The following is a 16,844-nucleotide window of genomic DNA, read 5'->3' as shown; positions in this document are numbered from 1 at the left end:
TCGTGGGTTAAACTGCTGCAGAGGAAAACCAGCCTCCTCCCCTCCAGCATGGCTTTGGTGAGATCAGAATGACCAAGATAAACCCAGCTCTTCAGAGAGGTGAGTTTTGGAAGGAAATGTAGCAACGAAAAACACATTTCCTGAGGCTGCGCAATACTTCACCTCCACCCAGCTCTGAGACAGCTGTGGTTGGAGTGACGCATCTGTGCTAACAGGTTCCTGTTGTTACTCCTTTGCTGATTTCCACAGTGAAATTTCCTTTGTCTGAACAGGCTGCTTCATTCAAACTATCAGAGCCAAGGCACGTGCAGCCGGCACCTCGGCTGCACAAGGGCATTGAGCTTTTCCCAGCTAGGAAACACGCGCTGAGCTGGGACAGCACTCAAAACCGAACCAAGATTGCTTCAGTACCTTATATTCACGCAATGTGAAGCCACAAACCAAAGGATCTGATCCTGCCATGGCTCAAGGGGACAGATATACCAAGGAAAGCGAGGCTCCCACCTCTTGCCCACGCGCTCCTGTCTTACCTAGTATGAAGGGAGCTGGGAGCCTGCGTGTGAGTCCACTGCCCCGGCATGCTCTGCAGGGAGCCCAGGATGCTGGACCAGCAAAGAGCTGCAGAGAATTGCATCTTATCTTGCTCCAGAGCTGACGTGCTATGTGATGTCCTGATGCTGACCCCTTTTCTGGACCAAAAGGTCCAACCTCCCTTTCAGCAGAAAACAGAGTTCAGACCTCTCTTCCAAAGCAGCCATTGATGATGCTGATGATTGTGTATCTGACTATGCAGCTGGTAGAGCTGGGCAAGTCTCGAGTTCACGTCTTCCCTTTGGAGGAGGAGATTCACACTTGTGCTCCCCATCACCCGGGGAGCACTGTCCCTGGCAGGCTGCAAGTGTCCTTTAGGAAGGAGGCTCTCTCCGGTTCTCTTGATTAAGATCTCCTGCTTTTCCCAGTCCTGCTGGCTTGTGCTGTGTGCTCGTAGGTCACGTACTGGACTGGGCTCTGAGAATACTCATCCTGAAGATCTTGACAGTGCTGCGGTGCCAGGTTGCCCAGCTGGCAGCACTCCTGGTGCAAGTGGAGAGCTGTTGGGCTTGAGGAACATTTCTGGGCAAAGCAGGGGAAACCATGAGAATGAGGTGGAGGCCTTGAGTCATAGACTGAGCTGCACAGAGGTATCTTAATCCTGCCAGGGACAAAGGCCTAGGCTGCTCTGTGACTCTGGCGCTGAGGGCCCCTAGGCTGCAGTGGAAGTTGTGAGTATCTTAGGTATCTTGAGGGGTTCTTACAGGATCCAGTCTTGGAGGAGAAAATACAGATGGAGGAGTCTAATCCTCCACCTCCTGGTTGTTTTGTGCGTCACAACACACTGTGCTAATTCCCCAGCTCTGATTACTGGTTCCTCAGTTGCCCTGGGCCAACTGCGTGCAAAGCTCTACCATAAACAAGACCACCAAAATTACCCAAGTTAAAAATACCTCTTCCATTTCCCTCTTTCAGGTGGAATTACAGTTAATTCCTTGACCCAGAAACATCTGTAGAAATGCTGTTCATTTGAAGAGGCTGCTTGATTTGGATTGTCTCTCTTGCAAGGTCTAGGACTTTGCGCTGCCCCAGGAGTACAGCAGCGCTCTGGCAGATGGCGTGAGTTGAAGGCAACCACAGTCACCAAGCAGAATGACTCTTTCTTCCTTTGGTTTCCTCCCGTGATGAGCTTCCCTTTTGCTCCTGACTTAGATTCGATTGCAGTCACCCCACAAAGACTTTATATCGTCTTTCAGAGGGGGGTCACCCCCAGCTTAGTGGATCACTGGACAATTCGCGACCCATTCCCATCCTGCAAAACTGTTCTCGGTTGAAAAGAGCTGATTCTGCTGAATCTGTATTTGAAATCTGTCCCTTTCTCCACTTTCCCTGCTGCAGTGGTGGGGGACAGTCCTGGTTCAAGGGGTATTTCCTTCTTCTGAAGAACCTGCTCCGTTCAGAGGTTAGAAACAGCTGCACTGTGATGGCAATGGCCAAAGAGAGGCAGGGCCAGTGCATCAGCCAAGCAAAAAATGCACGTAATACTGAGAGACAGACAGAAGCTGGTGTGCAGGGATCTAACCCAGCGTCCCCTGGAAGATGCAGAGGAAAGGAGGCGGAAATGCTAACAAGAGCAGAAGATGACTCAGTGGCTGGAACGGGGGAACTGCAGGAGAAATACCGACGCTTTCATGGATAGATCACAGTTTTAAGTTGAGCTCTTTCAGCAGCTGCTACTACTGCTGACGCTGAGCCTGTGCGAAGGCGGCAGCAGTCTGTCTCCCAGAAAACCTGCACCGCTATTTCTGCTCCTTATTTGGCTGCTTGGTTTTCCCAGCAAACGGGCCAGGAGAGCACAGACACTAATTGGGAAAATAGGGTAACAATAGCAAGTGTTTTGGGGGATGCAGCCATCAAAGATAAATGTAAAGGGAGATGGAGCCGTTCCTGAAACTGCTCCTTCCTTGCACCTGGACGCTGTTCAGCTTGGAGGGGACAGCGGACCCCTCCGTGTCCCTTCGTACCACTCCCCCCTCTTCCTCATGCCTTCGTGCCCGCTGGCCTGCAGCACCGGGTGGGAGCCTGGCACTGTTGCCTGCCTCCTCACACTGCTCTGTAGCGGGGTCGGGATCGGCTGCCGTGGCAGTGCCACGGCCCCGGTGCCTCGGTGCCCCTCCTGTGCAGGGCCACGTCTGGGGAAGGCACCGGGCTGCTCCCGCAGCATGGCTCAGCCACGGGTGTCCGGGGAGCCCAGCTCGAAACCACGTCCCAGCAGAGGCTTGCTGCTGAGAGGGACCACCCCAGCGCACACCCTGCACCCAGCTCTGGGTGAGCAACGGGTCCTGCCTCACCCCGTCCCCAGAACTCGTACTGAGCAGGCAGTGATGCCTCTGATCCCTCCTGGCTGCGAAAGCAAGCAGGACGAAGCGTTTGTGGGGGGCTGCGCAGGCTGTGGGCTCTGGGGGGCTCATGGGGACCCCATCGCAGCAGATCCCGCACCCCAGGCCAGGGCTGGCCAGGGCGGAGCTGCACCTGGCGCAGGTGAGAAAGCACGGCCGTCCCTCCCTCCGCCGCCGAGCAGGAAATGCCGTGCACCGAGCACCTCGACACGCCGGGGCCCCCGGCCCCCGCCACGCCACCGGAGCCCACGGTAGGACCGCGTCTGCCCTGCCCTGCGCTGCCCCGGGCCGCAGGAGCCCCTGCTCCTGGTGCTGGTGACCCATGGGGTCCACGTCACCCTCCACAGCCCTGTCGCAGCTGGCCCCGCTCGGAACCCCCCCAGTGAGCCACGGCTGTGGTGGGAGCAGCACCCAGGATGTCTGGGTCCTGCGGCGGTTTCCTTGCGTTCCGCAGTCCCCTGTGTGCAGCCCCTGCGGTCTGGCCTGGAGGGGCTGCAGGCTGCCCTCGGGGCTTCAGCTGGCTGGTCCTGCTGCAGTGCAAGACCTGGGGGCACGGCACAGGACAGGGCTTGGTCACAGTGACAGCGCTGGATGCTCCGGGCTGAGACTGGCTGGGCTGGAGCCCTCGCATCGCGCTGCGCCGTCTCCTCATGGTGGGCAGGGAGCGAGCGGCGGGGCCGGGGTGCTTGCACAGCCCCGCTGCCGGCTGCGCCGAAGGCTGCCGAGCACCGCTCTTCCTCGGCCCCGTCCTGCCTCTCCTTCCTGAGACCCCCCCGGTCACGTTTGCCAGTGTTTGGGGTGGGTAAGGTGGCGGGGAGCAGGTCCTGCTGAGCCAGTGGGGCCAGAGGGGCTGTTCAGGGAATTTCCATCCACAGCTCCAGTACCTATAAAGCGTGACTGGAAATGGGTGGGAGCGATGACTGCATTAATTGCCCCGTGGCTGGGATGTGGGCGCTGCGGGTCCACGAACAAGGCAGCCCTGCGGGAGAAGGGCAAGAGCAGCACCCCGGGCCAGGAGACTTGCCCAGGAAGCTCTTGGTCGTCCTGTGGCAGCTGCCCTGCCTTCCCTGGTAGCATTTTAACTCCCTGTCCATGCTCACTGACCTCCCCAGGGAAGGTGCCGCACATTTATCACCTCCTGTGTTCGAAGCAGCAGGGAGGCAGGCGGCGTGGGCCCGTTTTGTGAGCAGTTACAACCACCTTTCCATTGCTCTGGGTGATGGGGGACGCGGACGCTGGTAGCGGGAAGCCCCAGGACGTGTGGGGACAGCAGCTGCTGCCGGGGCGCAGGGCACCCGTAGCACAGCTGGGCAGGCTCAGCAGGACTCGCTAGGTCTGCGCTGGCCCCGCTGTGCCCGGGCTGGCTCCTGTAAACACACCAGGCATCCCTGCACCGTGCTTCGCAGCCGGTTCTGGGAGGACAGACAGCTTTGACGCAGTGCCAGATGCGGGGCAGTGCCCGCTCGGCCGATGGCAGAGTTGATCTGCACCTTGGATCAACCACCCACAGATAATCGAGAGCTGATACCTGGTACCTTGCGGGAAGGCACGTGGGGAGGCTCGCCCTGGTTTCTGGAGTAAGCAAGCTCACGGGGGTGCTGGCACTCCCAGGCCGCGATCCCCTTGAATCAGGTGCCTGGAGGGAGCTGTGCTGCACCCGTGGACTTTGCACAAGAGCAGACATCTCGATGTCCTGGGGATGCATGCGGCCAAGAGACCGTTGCCTCTGAACAGCCCCAAAATGCCCGTGTCTCGGAGACCCCATGGCGTTGCCCCGGGAGAGCCGCCCTCAGCAGCGCACGCTCCGTGAGCCTGGCCAGTGGTCCTGCCTGCCGCGAGGCACGTGTCCTGCCGGCTGCTCTGCTGCCCACAGCCCTGGGAGAGAGTGATGGGGCTGGGGAATGTGCTGGATTTCAGGGTTTCTGTAGCCTCTGGAGACCGTAGAGATGCAGGAACATTTTCCACATGGCTGGGGTTTGCAGATTGCTTTCCCGATGACCCGTCCCGTTGCTTAGGAAGGGGTGGTGTGAGCAGAGGAAAAGGATGCTATGCAGGACAAGTAAACACTGGATCAGCCCCCTCAAGCCTGAGCAGAGACACTGCATCACGGAAGGTTTTTTGGGTTTTTTTATTTAATTCAAAACTGGATCCTGTTCTAAAATAAACCCTCACGCACCAGTGGGAGCGAAGCCTGGGCAGTCCAGCCTTTGGCTTGTGTTTCACATGAGGTCAGGTCTGATCTTCTCAGCTTTGTGGTCTGTGAGTCATAACGCTGCTCGTCACTGAGCGATGCTCCTCTGCCTTGAGCGGTGCTTCCCCTGCAGGGTCCCACAGGTGGGGGAAACTGAGTCACAGCAGTGCTGGGCTTGCCAGAGGCGGGGCTGGCATGAGGGCCACACGCTCCTGAGGCCCCGTGCTCCGTCCCCCGCGGGCTGCGCACAGTTGGGCTGAGATCAACCGCTTGCATCTATTGTGACACTGATACTAAAAGAAATTCCCCACGCAACAACATCCCCAAGTACCATCACACCGCTAGACCCCCCGGCTAATCCTCTTCTCTCCTTGCTGGGGAGGGGGGGGTCGGGATCTGTCCTGGCGGGACCGGGGACGCTGCAGCCCCGGTGGCAGAGGGGATGTCCAGGGAAGGACCGCGTGGCTGGAGCAGCCTCTGCGGGCTGGTATGGGGGACCCCTCCATCCTTCCCAGGGTGGCAGGACCTCTGCCCAAGGAGGCTGGTGCTGGTGGAAGGGATCACAGCCCCAAACCCTGCCATGACCTTGCAGCTCCCTGTGGTGCTGCGGGCCGTGCCCTGGGAGCAGCGCAGCCCTCCCACAGCCTCTATGGGCCCCAGGGCCCCGCCGAGCCGCTGGCCGGCTGCAGGAGTGGTCGGGGCAGTAACCCATGATAGCGAATGAGGCACAGTATCCCCGGTCCCTCGCTCCCCACCGCACGCATTCCCCCTTCAGCAGAGGTGCCGGCACGGCCGGGGTGCGGGGTCCAGGGCTAGTGAGCGGTGCGAGCCCCCATTGCCCTGCTGGTCCCCCACCTCTGCCCGCACCAAGTGATGGGCTGCACAGCGTGCACAGCACCAGGTCTCTCCTCCCTGCGTCCAGCGCTGCTTTGCCTTGGTGCAGCGTGAGCTGACGGCTCCAGGCCTTGCTCACGGGTCCCGGGGCTGGGTGGGTGGGCAGGACCCCGGCAAAGGTGGGAGCCAGAGATGGCCCCACTGGCCTCGGAGGCGCTGGGCAGGAGGGCTTTGATGGACGGTGCATCAAGCAGTGGCAAGCACCCCTGCAACCACCCTCATCTGCCCGGCGCAGGGCTGGATGCTGGGGTTCCAGTCCTGGCAGTCCCTGTGTTTAGGGAGTCCTGGGTGCATAAGACAGAGCAGAGATGGCAGCCCATCACAGGAGGTGGGCGAGTGCCAGCTGCTGACTTCCATGCTATGGAGGATCTGCTGGATCAGGGCTTTTGGGCTGGGGTCTGCCTGGACCTGCGCCTGGCTCCTGGAGCCTGGGGAGGAGCACGGAGCTCTGGCCAGCCCGAGCCTCCCACGTCCCACAGCACGGGCCAGCCCAGGCTCCCGCTGGGCAGGTTTCAGGGAGGGCCCCAAAGCCCCTTTGGGAACCAGATGCTTTTTCAGGGAGAGCTTGGCTGTGCCCAGCCCTGCCGAGGAGCCTCGCAGGGTTTGCAGGCTGCAGCCAGTGATTCCTGATGCTTTGCTCCCCTCCGCAGGTCAATATCTTCCAGATGGAGGGTCCGACCGCCGACCCCACCAGCCAGCCCTGGCCAGGACCCCAGCCCCAGCCTGAGATCCTGGCCCCCAGCCTGCCCCGGGAGACCTGGGCCAGCAAGTACGAGTTCCTGCTGTCCTGCCTGGGCTACTGCGTGGGGCTGGGCAACGTCTGGCGCTTTCCCTACCTGTGTTACCGCAACGGAGGAGGTAGGTCCCTGCTGTGGACACACACGTCCCTTCCCCGGGCACCCCGGCACTGCTCCCTTCTCCCGGATGGAGGCCAGAAGCACAGGGGGCTGGGGAGGGACAGCGTGACGGTGCACGGGGGCTGCGCTCTCCAGCACGGCAAACGTGGGTGCTGGCAGCATTCGGGGGCTTGTGTCGCTCACCTGGACACCACCACTTTAATCCCGCTGTGAGGACCACGGGCAAGGATGCTTTAAGAGTTCAAAGCACCTCCCCGTGAGTCTGCTGGGGGACTTCTCCTGCTCCTGCTGGGGCTGCCCTGTGCAGCTCAGAGATGCGCCTGCCTCCAGGGTGAGCCGGGAGCAGCCTGCAACACCGTCCCGGGTGGTTCGGGCCAAAAAGAGCTGCCGCCAGGCAGAGCCCCTCTGCAGAGCATCTCTGCCCCTGCCCGGAGAAGCGGGGCTTGGCCAGCAAGGCAGCGACCCCCCTGCAGCACCCTCAGCCCCTCTGCAGCAGCGGTAGCAGGGCCCGTCTGGTGCCGTGCAGCTGCAGGCTGTTGTGCGTGGTGCGTGGAAGTGCCCTTCCACTGTAAAATCCAATTCAGCCGGGCAGGAGTGCCCGGGAAGGTGGCCAAGCGGGGGCAATAACCCGCCACATTTCTGGGGCAGGACAAAGTGCAGGCAGCTCAACATGTAGCTGTGCCTGGTGGCAACGCCCCAGGATGCAGTGCCCTGTCTGTGAGATGGGAGAAACCTCCCCAAAGGTCATTCCTGAGCACCTCGCTGCTTCTGCTGCCCTGACGTTGTCTCCAGATGTCTCCTCTTGGAGGGGGCCCACCCGGGACACTGCCCGGCGCTCCACAGCCCCCGAACCTCTGCCCCATGCTCCAGCCATCCCTGACACCTGAAAACACCCAAAATGCCCTGCTCCGCATGCGCTTGCCCCTGCCTGCCTGCCTGCCAGGGCTGGCACCCATCCCTGTGACACCGTGCAGGTCTGGGGCAGCACCGGCGCCGTGGCAGGACGTGCCAGGGCCGGGCTGCGCCGAGCTTTGCACCTTGCCTAACCAGGAGGAATTTGGCCCTCGGGGCCAGGCTCGCTGCTGGGTGATGGGGCTGCTGTGCCCCGCGCTGGGGCTGGGGTGCAGGGTTGGCTGCGGATCCTCCTGGGGAGACATCTCCTCCTTCCCGAGGGGCTGCACAGCCTGACCCCTGTTAGCACCACGGCCGGGGAGGGGGCAGAGGGGGGACGAAAAGAGGCTGCTCCCACGGGAGCTGCTGCAGCGGCCGGTGCGTGCCCTGGGGTGGGGGGCACCCTGCCGCCGTGGGGATGGGGCGGCAGTGGGGTGACCTGCTCCAGGGACCGGGGACACAGACGCAGCCGTCCCCCCCTGCCGTGGTCCCCCCTGCCGTGGCCACCTTTGGCACGGCTGCGGAGGACACTGGGCTTTTCCCTTGCTGCGGTGGCCACAGGCGTGCGGGACCCCCCGAGCCTCCCGCGCTCGGCACCCCCACCACCCGCCACGGGCCCCTCGCTCCCCAGGCCCTCCTGGGCATGGCTGCCTGCGGGCAGGGGCTGCCTGCACCGCACAGGGCCACGCGTGCCCAAAGCCGGGTGCTCCCTCAGGGCCGGGAAGGGCAGGAGAAGGGCTGAGGTGCGGGAGCCTTGCGGGGTGCATCGCCCCGCAGACCCCTCGTCCCGGCAGGGCGAGCGTGGCTTCGGCCGGGCACAGCCATCGGTGTGCTCACCACTGGATGTCACTGCCGCCCGGCCGGCCGTGCGGGGCCCACGCTGCCCATGGGCACTGCCCGGCACCCACAGGGGACGGGGAAGCAGATCCCTGCCCACCCTCCGGGCAGCATCAGCCAAAGGGGCTTGGGGCCAGCAGGAGAAACTGGGGTGCAGGGGAAGCTGCCGCCCCCCTGACCCCTGCCCAAGGGATGGGGATGGGGGGGAGGGCAGTGATGGGGGTCCTGAAGCCACAGAGGAGGGGAGGGCGGGAGGTTTGTCCCCGTGCAGCACCCCTGCAGTGCAGCACCGTGCAGCACCCCTTGCAGAAGACCCCTGCAGTGCCAGCACCGGTGGGACGCGTTGGGCCGGCAGCAAAGCAGCCAGAGCCACCATTTGGCAGCGCCGAGGGCAGAGCAGGGACACGCTGCACTGCCTCGGCCCCACACCTCGGTCCCCTGGCCCCACGGTGCCTCCAGCTGCAGGGGGCCAGCGGGACTGGGGCACTGTCGCTCCCAGCCTCTGCCAGCAGCCGAGCAGGGGTTCCTGATGTCCCAACGGGGCTTTAAACCCGTGGCGGTCCCCTCCTCCCCAGGCCAGCCCTGCAAAGCCTCTGCCAGAGCCGGCTGGTGATCGCCGCGCAGCGTGCGCAGCAGAGGCAGCGGCAGCTTGCCCCCCAGCGCGGCTAATGAGTGCCGGGCTAACGAGCGGTCAACCCCACAGCTGGTCTGTCAGCGAGGCTGCGGGGAGCGGGGTTCGAATCTGGCGTCGTAGCTGGAGAGCTGCTCCACTGAGGGGAACAGCGATCACTGCGCCCAGCTTTGCCACTGGGAGAGGATGAGCTTGGGCTGCAGCTGGCTGCCAGCTGGGAAATGCCGATTTCCCCCCTGGAAAATGTCCTTTTCCAGCACAAATTTGGCCTGGCTGAGGCTGCAAGGAGCAGGGTTTCCTCCGCAGAGAAGGCCATTGGTGAGACAAGTTGTGTAAAGATGGAGATGTCAGCGTATTGCCAGAGGAAACATCGGGATCTGCTGTGGGCACGTCCCAGGGCCCTGAGCATCCCAGGGCCCTGAGCATCCCGCAGCCCTGAGCATCCCAGGGCCCTGAGCATCCCACGGCCCCGAGCATCCCAGGGCCCTGAGCATCCCACGGCCCTGAGCATCCCACGGCCCTGAGCATCCCGCAGCCCTGAGCATCCCAGGGCCCTGAGCATCCCAGGGCCCTGAGCATCCCGCAGCCCCGAGCATCCCAGGGCCCTGAGCATCCCAGGGCCCTGAGCATCCCGCAGCCCCGAGCATCCCAGGGCCCTGAGCATCCCACGGCCCTGAGCATCCCGCGGCCCTGAGCATCCCAGGGCCCTGAGCATCCCGCAGCCCTGAGCATCCCACGGCCCTGAGCATCCCAGGGCCCTGAGCATCCCACGGCCCCGAGCACCCCGCAGCCCTGAGCATCCCAGGGCCCTGAGCATCCCACGGCCCCGAGCATCCCAGGGCCCTGAGCATCCCACGGCCCCGAGCACCCCGCAGCCCTGAGCATCCCAGGGCCCTGAGCATCCCACGGCCCCGAGCACCCCGCAGCCCTGAGCATCCTGCAGCCAAGAGCACCACTGCAGCACCCACGGCTGCATCCCAGTGCTGCTCCCACCACCCACCCCAAGACAGGGCTAGTGGGATCCCACCAGCTCCCAGCTCCGGCCCCCACTGTGGGGGACGGCCCCCAGCATGGAGCCAGCAGCCCCCAGGAGCTTTCCCTGCTCCTCCGCATCCTGCCCGGACACGTGCCCCGCTGCGAGTCCGAACTATGCACGTCTGTCCTTTGAGGAGCCCAGCCTGGTGCTGGCCGTCCCCCCAACCCGCTGCCCCTCTCCTCCCAGGTGTCTTCCTCATCCCCTACTTCATCATGCTGCTCGTCACGGGGCTGCCCCTCTTCCTGATGGAGCTGAGCCTGGGCCAGTACGGGGCCGCGGGGCCCATCACTGTCTGGAAGTGCTGCCCGCTCCTGAAAGGTGGGGCCGGGGGCTGGGGGCACCTCTCCTTCCTGCCCCCGCAGCCGCTGGGGCCGGCTGGGCTGCGGGAAGGGTGCGGGGTGGGCACAGGGACTGGGATTCCCCCTTGGCGAGGTCCCAGCCTGCACCCCGAGTCCCTGGGCAGCAGCCCTGGGCAGGTCCCCTGCCGCCTCTCCGGCCCCTTGCACCCGTGCTGGGATCCGCGGGGTGCGGGCAGGCATAGCGTCACCCCCTCGGCAGCCCCTCTCCTCGTGCAGGCGTTGGCGTTGCCATGCTGATCGTGTCCTCCCTGGTGTCCCTCTACTACAACGTCATCATCGCCTGGGCTTTCTACTACCTGGGCTCCTCCTTCCAGAGCCCCCTGCCCTGGTCCTGCGACGCCCCCAGGAACGCGGAGCTCTGCCAGGTCGGTGGCCCCCGGGCAGGCAGCATGGCCGGGTCGGGCCCCGGGGGGGGGATGCTGCGGGGCCAGGCGCCACATGGCGACCGGGGAGGTGGTTTCTGCTGGGAGAAGCTTTGCCTGCGGCAGAAGCGGAGGGTCAGGCTGGGGCTGGGGCCAGGGCCAGGAGGGACATCAGGGACGGTGGCAGCGGTGGTGACGGTGACCTGCCGGGCCCGTGTGTTGCAGAACACGTCGGGGAGCGCCAGCTGGGTCAGCGCCAGCGAGGTTTTCTGGAAGTAAGTCCCCGCGTGGCAGCAGCGATGGGTGCCTCCCTCAGCCCTTGTCCGGCGGTCCAGCCCTGGCTCCATTTCCCCCGGTCCGGGGGGCCGGGCTGAGCCCCCGTGGGCAGCGGTCGGTGGTGCTGGAGGCTCTGTGAACAGCGGAGGGGTGGGCGAGGACACTGCAGAGGTGACAAGGGTGTCACCCGTCCCGCTGACCCGTGTCCCTGCGCTGCAGCGAGCGGGTTCTGGGGGTGACGCACAGCTCCGGCCTTGGGGACCCTGGCCCCGTGCAGTGGCCCCTCGCCCTGTGCCTGCTGGCGGCCTGGATCCTCCTCTTCCTCTGCATGTTGAAGGGCATCCGCAGCTCCGGCAAGGTGAGGGGTAGCGCGTGGGGGCGGCAGGGGGGCTGCTGTGCCGGTGGCGGGGGGCCGAGCCGAGCCGTGTCCTGCGCAGGTGGTGTACTTCACGGCCACCTTCCCCTACCTGGTCATCCTCATCCTCATCATCCGGGGGGCCACGCTGGACGGCTCCCTCGACGGCGTCCACTTCTACCTCTCCTCGGACTGGAGCAGGCTGCAGAGCGCCCAGGTAACCCCGCGCCGGGGCCGGGGTGTCCCCGACGGCGGCGATCCCCCCAGCCGGGGGCAGCGGGGCAGGCTGTGCCGGGGAGTCCTGCAGCCCCCCCCCACTGTCGTCCCCCAGGTGTGGAGCGACGCAGCCTCGCAGATCTTCTACTCCCTGGGCATCGGGTTCGGGGGGCTGCTCTCCATGGCCTCCTACAACAAGTTTGACAACAACGTCATCCGGTGAGCGGGGCCGGGGCGCGGGGGGCTCGGGGGGCACGGGCCGTCGGGGCAGCCACGGGTTGCAGCCGTGGCTGGGGAGGAGCAGGGCGGTGATGGGGAGGTCCGAGCCCCACGGGACCGTGCAGCGCATCAGGATACCCCCATCTCCATCCTTACCCCACGGGCGTGGGGCTGTGACGCCCTCCCTGGCAGGGACACCTTGGTCATCGCCATCGGGAACTGCTGCACCAGCTTCTTTGCCGGCTTTGCCATCTTCTCGGTGCTGGGACACATGGCCTGGAGGAAACAAGTCCCCGTGGGCAGCGTTGCCAACTCAGGTATGGGCTTGGGGAGGAGGGACCCGCGCCGTGCCGGGGACATCCCGGTGCCCTGCACAGGGATGGGGCTGCGGGGCTGCGGCCGAGCTCACATCCAGCCTGGCTACCGGCTCGCTGGGCTTGGCCCATCTCACCATGGCGTGTCCTTTCACGCTTCCCTTTGTCTCACCCCGCAGGCCCCGGGCTGGCGTTTGTGGCGTACCCTGAAGCCCTCTCCCTGCTGCCCGGCTCCCCGTTCTGGTCCATCCTCTTCTTCCTGATGCTCTTCACGCTGGGACTGGACACTTTGGTGATTGTCACCTTGGGCAGCCCCATGTCCTGCCCTGTGCCTGGCCTTGGGGTGCCAGGTACACCCCATCTCGGGCATGCAGACGGCACGGCGTGCGTGGGCCAGGAGCATGAGGATGGTGCTGGGGTAGGGGGGATGCGTGGCCCCATGCATGTGGGGCTGTCACCCGGGGTGGTGGGCAGGGATGTAGCCACGTCCCACCGGTGTGGGGCTGCACCCGGGGTGATGGGGCAGGGATGCAGCCACATCCCACTGGCACTGGGCACGGGTTTCTCCACATGCCCAGGTGTCACAGGGATGGGGATGCGCACGGGGACAGTGCCCTGCAAAGTCCCCTCTGTGAGGACCATCCCCTGCGCCCAGCCCGGGGGAGGCAGGGACCGGGACACCGCCCCCACTGACCTGTCCCGTCCCTCAGTTCGGGAACATCGAGGGCATCACCACAGCCGTCCTGGATGAGTTCCCAGCCCTGCACGACTGGAAGAGGAAGACGGCATTGCTGGGTGCTCTCTGCATCTCCTTCTACCTGCTGGGGCTCCTGCTGGTCACCCAGGTATGGGATCCCCTGCATCCCCATCCGGCGGCACCCAGCACCCCTGGGGTGATGCCAGGATGGAGGCTGGGGAACAGCCTCTCCCCTCCGGTCTCTGCACAAGCCCTGAGGCGGGAGGACGGGGGAGCTGTGCGTGGGCCCTGGCGTCAGTGGTGCCCATGGCATGGGGTGCCCTGCGCCCGCCCCGAGCCATGCTGACCCTGTCCCTCACCACCTCACAGGGAGGCATCTTCTGGTTCACCCTCATTGACACGTACAGCACCGGCTTCGGGCTGATCGTCGTCGCCCTCTGCATGTGCCTGGGCATCGCCTTCTGCTACGGTGAGCGGAGCGGGCAGCCCCGGGGCACGCCGCAGCCAGCGCGGGGGGGTGCGGTGGGGTGCTGCCAGCCCCGGGGCACTGCTGCGGGGTGTTTACGGCACAGGGCAGGCCCCGGCTACCACGCTGCCAAGGCTTGGCATTCCTGGGACTCACGGCAAACCGTGGCCAGGCTCTGTAGGGTGCACCTGCAGCTGTGGACAGCGTGGAGCTGGGGTGGGCAGGGAGTCCCCCCCGTCCTGCTGCCCACGCGCAGCTCAGCCCTGCAAGGAGATGGTGCGAAGCCGAGGTGCGATTTTCCCTGTCTGTGGGGGACGCAATTTCCTCTCCACCCACCGAAGCGCGGTGGCTGTTCAGCGCCCAGCACCACCGCTGCCGGCACGGCTCAGGCCCAGCACAGGGTGTTGTGGGTGCCCCGGTGCGGGTGCACCCCGCAGGGCCGTGCTGGGGGCAGGCAGGGGCCCGGCTGTGACCCTCTCCCGGGGTGCCTGCAGGCGTGAACCAGTTCTGCCAGGACATCGTGGACATGATCTGCCGGTGCCCGCCCTGGTGCAGCCACATGCTGGGCTACTTCAAGGTGTGCTGGGCCTTCTTTACCCCCTGCCTGCTGCTGGTGAGCACCGAGCGCCCGCCTGGGGCTGGAGGTCAAGGGGGGAAGAGCTCCTCTCCCTCCATCTCTCCCTTCCTCTGAGAGGGGCAGCGCTTGCCATGGGTTTGGAGCGGGGATGCCCCGGTCCCGGCGCCCTCCCGGGCCTCTTGGTGGCTGCTGGAGGGAGTTTGGGGTGGCCCTGGGGGTCCCTGGGGTGCCCAGTCCTGCCAGGACCCCTGGGGCCAGGCAGTGCTGCAGCCTCATGTCGCTCCTGCCTGCTCTGCCCTTCAGTTCACGCTCATCTACACCTTCCTGGACATGTACAGCGTGCCCCTGCGCTACGGCACCTACGAGTACCCCGCCTGGGGCACGAGCTTGGGCGTCTGCATGGGCATCCTCACCTGCCTGCAGATTCCGCTCTGGGCCACTGTGGCCCTGTGTCGCGAGTCGGGGACGCTGAGCGATGTGAGTGTGCGAGGCGGGATGGGGGACGGGGACGGGGTCGGGATCGGGATCGAGGCGGGGGCAGAGTGGGGCTGCCCCGGTGCTGGAGACGGGGCAGGAGAGGCCAGCGATGGAGCGGAGGCGATGCTGTCCCTTCCCCAAGAGAGGAAAAGGGCTGGAGCCACAGGGCTGGGGCGAGAGGTGGGGCCTGAGCGCGGGGGCTCGGGCAGCCCCTGCTCACCCTCGCCCACCCCCAGCGCTTCCAGAAAGCCACCGAGCCCCTGCGCTCCTGGAGGACCGCCACTGCCCAGGACGTGGCTGGAGACGTCATCGACGTGCCGTTCACCATCACCCTGGCCGGCAGCGACTTCACCGCGCCACCCCACGGCAGCAGCGAAGCCTGATGCCGGCCCCGGGGCACCCCACGTCCTTGCTCAGAGTCCCCCAGGCAGATGGGACCCGCTGGCGATGGGGACACCTGCCTGGGGGCTGGCTGCTGGTGCACGTGGCTCCCCTTGTGCCGTCGCCGTCACCCATCCCGGCCGATGGTAACCACTGAGGCCAGCGTGTATTTTAATTCTTTTTCCTGGAAACATTCTGCCCGCTCCGAAGGCGTTTCTAGGGGACGCTCTGTGAGCAGGGCCGGCTGCCCGGGCCGCACTCCAGCCCTTCGCCTGCCTCTGGGCAGTTGTCAGGTCTCGTTGGAGCCCTTTGGAGGTGGCTGCGTGCATCCCTGGCCCTGACCCAGCTCTCTCCCGGCAGGGCAGGCAGCCGGCAGCGTCCCTGCCAGCAGCAGCCACCTTGGGCAGGGGCCAAGGCTGGCCAGCTGTGCCGGCAGAGCTGGTACTGCTGTGCCGGCGGGCTGGCCCGGCCCGGCAGCCGATTCGAAGTCCCCAGCCCAGGGCAGGTCCCCACTCTCCCGTCCTGGGCCGGGCAGCAGCGTGGCGCAGGCGAGCAGGGCAAGAGCAGCCCCAGGCTGAGTTTGCAGCCTCAGGCGGCTGCGAGCGCACGATGTGTTTGCCGCTGCTGCAATAAAGCTCCATTTTTCCAGAGCGACGTTGCCGTGCGCTGCTGGCCGGGCTGGGCCGAGCTGGGGATGCGCCCATGCGTGTGCCGGGCGCCCCGCTCGCCCCGCGCCGCAGGGTGCCACCGCCGCCCCGGGCTGCGCCGCGGCCGCTGTGCAGCACGAGCGGGGAGGGACCCGTGCCACCAGCCCGGCCGGGTGCTGCTGCTGCCCAGGTGCCTCTTGGCAGGGCTGCAGCAACTGGCAGTGACCGGGCGGTGCTGGGCTTACGGTTGGACTCGATGATCTTAAAGGTCTTTTCCAACCTGAACGATTCTGTGACTCTGTGCCTGCCCCGCTGATGCACCGGAGCCCCCTGGGGCCTGGGTGCAGCTCCTCTGGGACGGGCCAGATCCTGCCGTGCCCTCCCCCTGCACGCAGCCCCCAGCCTGCGGGGTCCCAGCCCCGGGGTCTCATTCTGCTGCCCGCCCTCGGCTCGGCGCTGGGCTGCCCGGGTGCGCGGGGGGGGCACAACGTCCCGCTGGCTTCAGCTGCAGGAGCAGAGGGCCGTGAGCAGGGAGAGGCTTCGGCAGGGGCTGAGGTTGCCCTGGGCCGGGTCAGCAGCCGGCTCCTCGCCGGGGAAGCCGAGGGAAGTGTTTTTAACCTCGGTCCCAGCGACCATCTGTCCTTCCTGCCAGTCTCCCGCTTGGCACCGGGGCGGCTGCGCTATCCCCGTGCTCCTGCCCGCTGATGTACGGCTCCGCAGCCGCGTCGGCGGGACGAGGCCGTCCCCCGGCAGTGGAAACGGGGCAGCGCCAGCGGCTCGCACCACGGCCCAGCACCGCTGCCCTGAGCCAGGGGCGCGGGATTATTTTTGGCGCGGAGAGGCCTCTGCTCTCGGCCTTTTGGAGAGGCCTCTGCTCACGGCCCGGGGATCGCAGGGCCCCGGCGCAGGGGGGCAGGTGGGGGAGAGCCAGGGCGTCCGTCCGTCCCTGCTGTCCACTGGACAGACTGCTGGGGACACGGTCCCCAGGGAGCCCCCCTGCCGCCGGCAGGCACCCACTGCCCCGACCCCCCCCAGATGGGACCCCCACGCTGCAGCCTGGGAAGGGCTGAAGAAGTCAGCGGCAGACGTCGGCTCGTAAAATAGACTACATGCTTTATTGGATTTAAAAGTTTTATGAAATGACAAAAAAAAAAAAAAAAAAAACCCAAGAGTTGGCAGATGCGTCAACAGTTGCCGTTTGGTGGATCCCCAACCCCTTCTCCAGAAGCAT

General features: G+C 65.4%; 1 protein-coding gene across 1 annotated transcript; it reads left to right on the top strand.

The window, feature by feature from the left end:
- The first annotated feature begins 6,676 nt into the window (after nucleotides 1-6,676).
- LOC140646699 (sodium-dependent proline transporter-like) lies at nucleotides 6,677-15,084 on the top strand. The gene is made up of 14 exons (XM_072851060.1): nucleotides 6,677-6,873; nucleotides 10,454-10,585; nucleotides 10,843-10,991; nucleotides 11,214-11,263; nucleotides 11,484-11,622; nucleotides 11,702-11,836; nucleotides 11,951-12,054; nucleotides 12,247-12,371; nucleotides 12,548-12,660; nucleotides 13,079-13,213; nucleotides 13,435-13,534; nucleotides 14,026-14,144; nucleotides 14,412-14,585; nucleotides 14,822-15,084. Exons 1-14 carry the CDS (start codon nucleotides 6,681-6,683, stop codon nucleotides 14,966-14,968), a joined length of 1,815 nt encoding a protein of 604 aa, XP_072707161.1. The 5' UTR covers nucleotides 6,677-6,680; the 3' UTR covers nucleotides 14,969-15,084.
- Nucleotides 15,085-16,844: the final 1,760 nt, after the last annotated feature.

The sequence above is a fragment of the Ciconia boyciana genome, chromosome 1 (assembly GCF_034638445.1).
Source record: "Ciconia boyciana chromosome 1, ASM3463844v1, whole genome shotgun sequence".
Lineage (NCBI taxonomy): Eukaryota > Metazoa > Chordata > Aves > Ciconiiformes > Ciconiidae > Ciconia > Ciconia boyciana.
The sequence above is the reverse complement of the archived record's forward strand: the minus strand, read 5'-3'. Positions and strand labels throughout refer to the sequence as shown.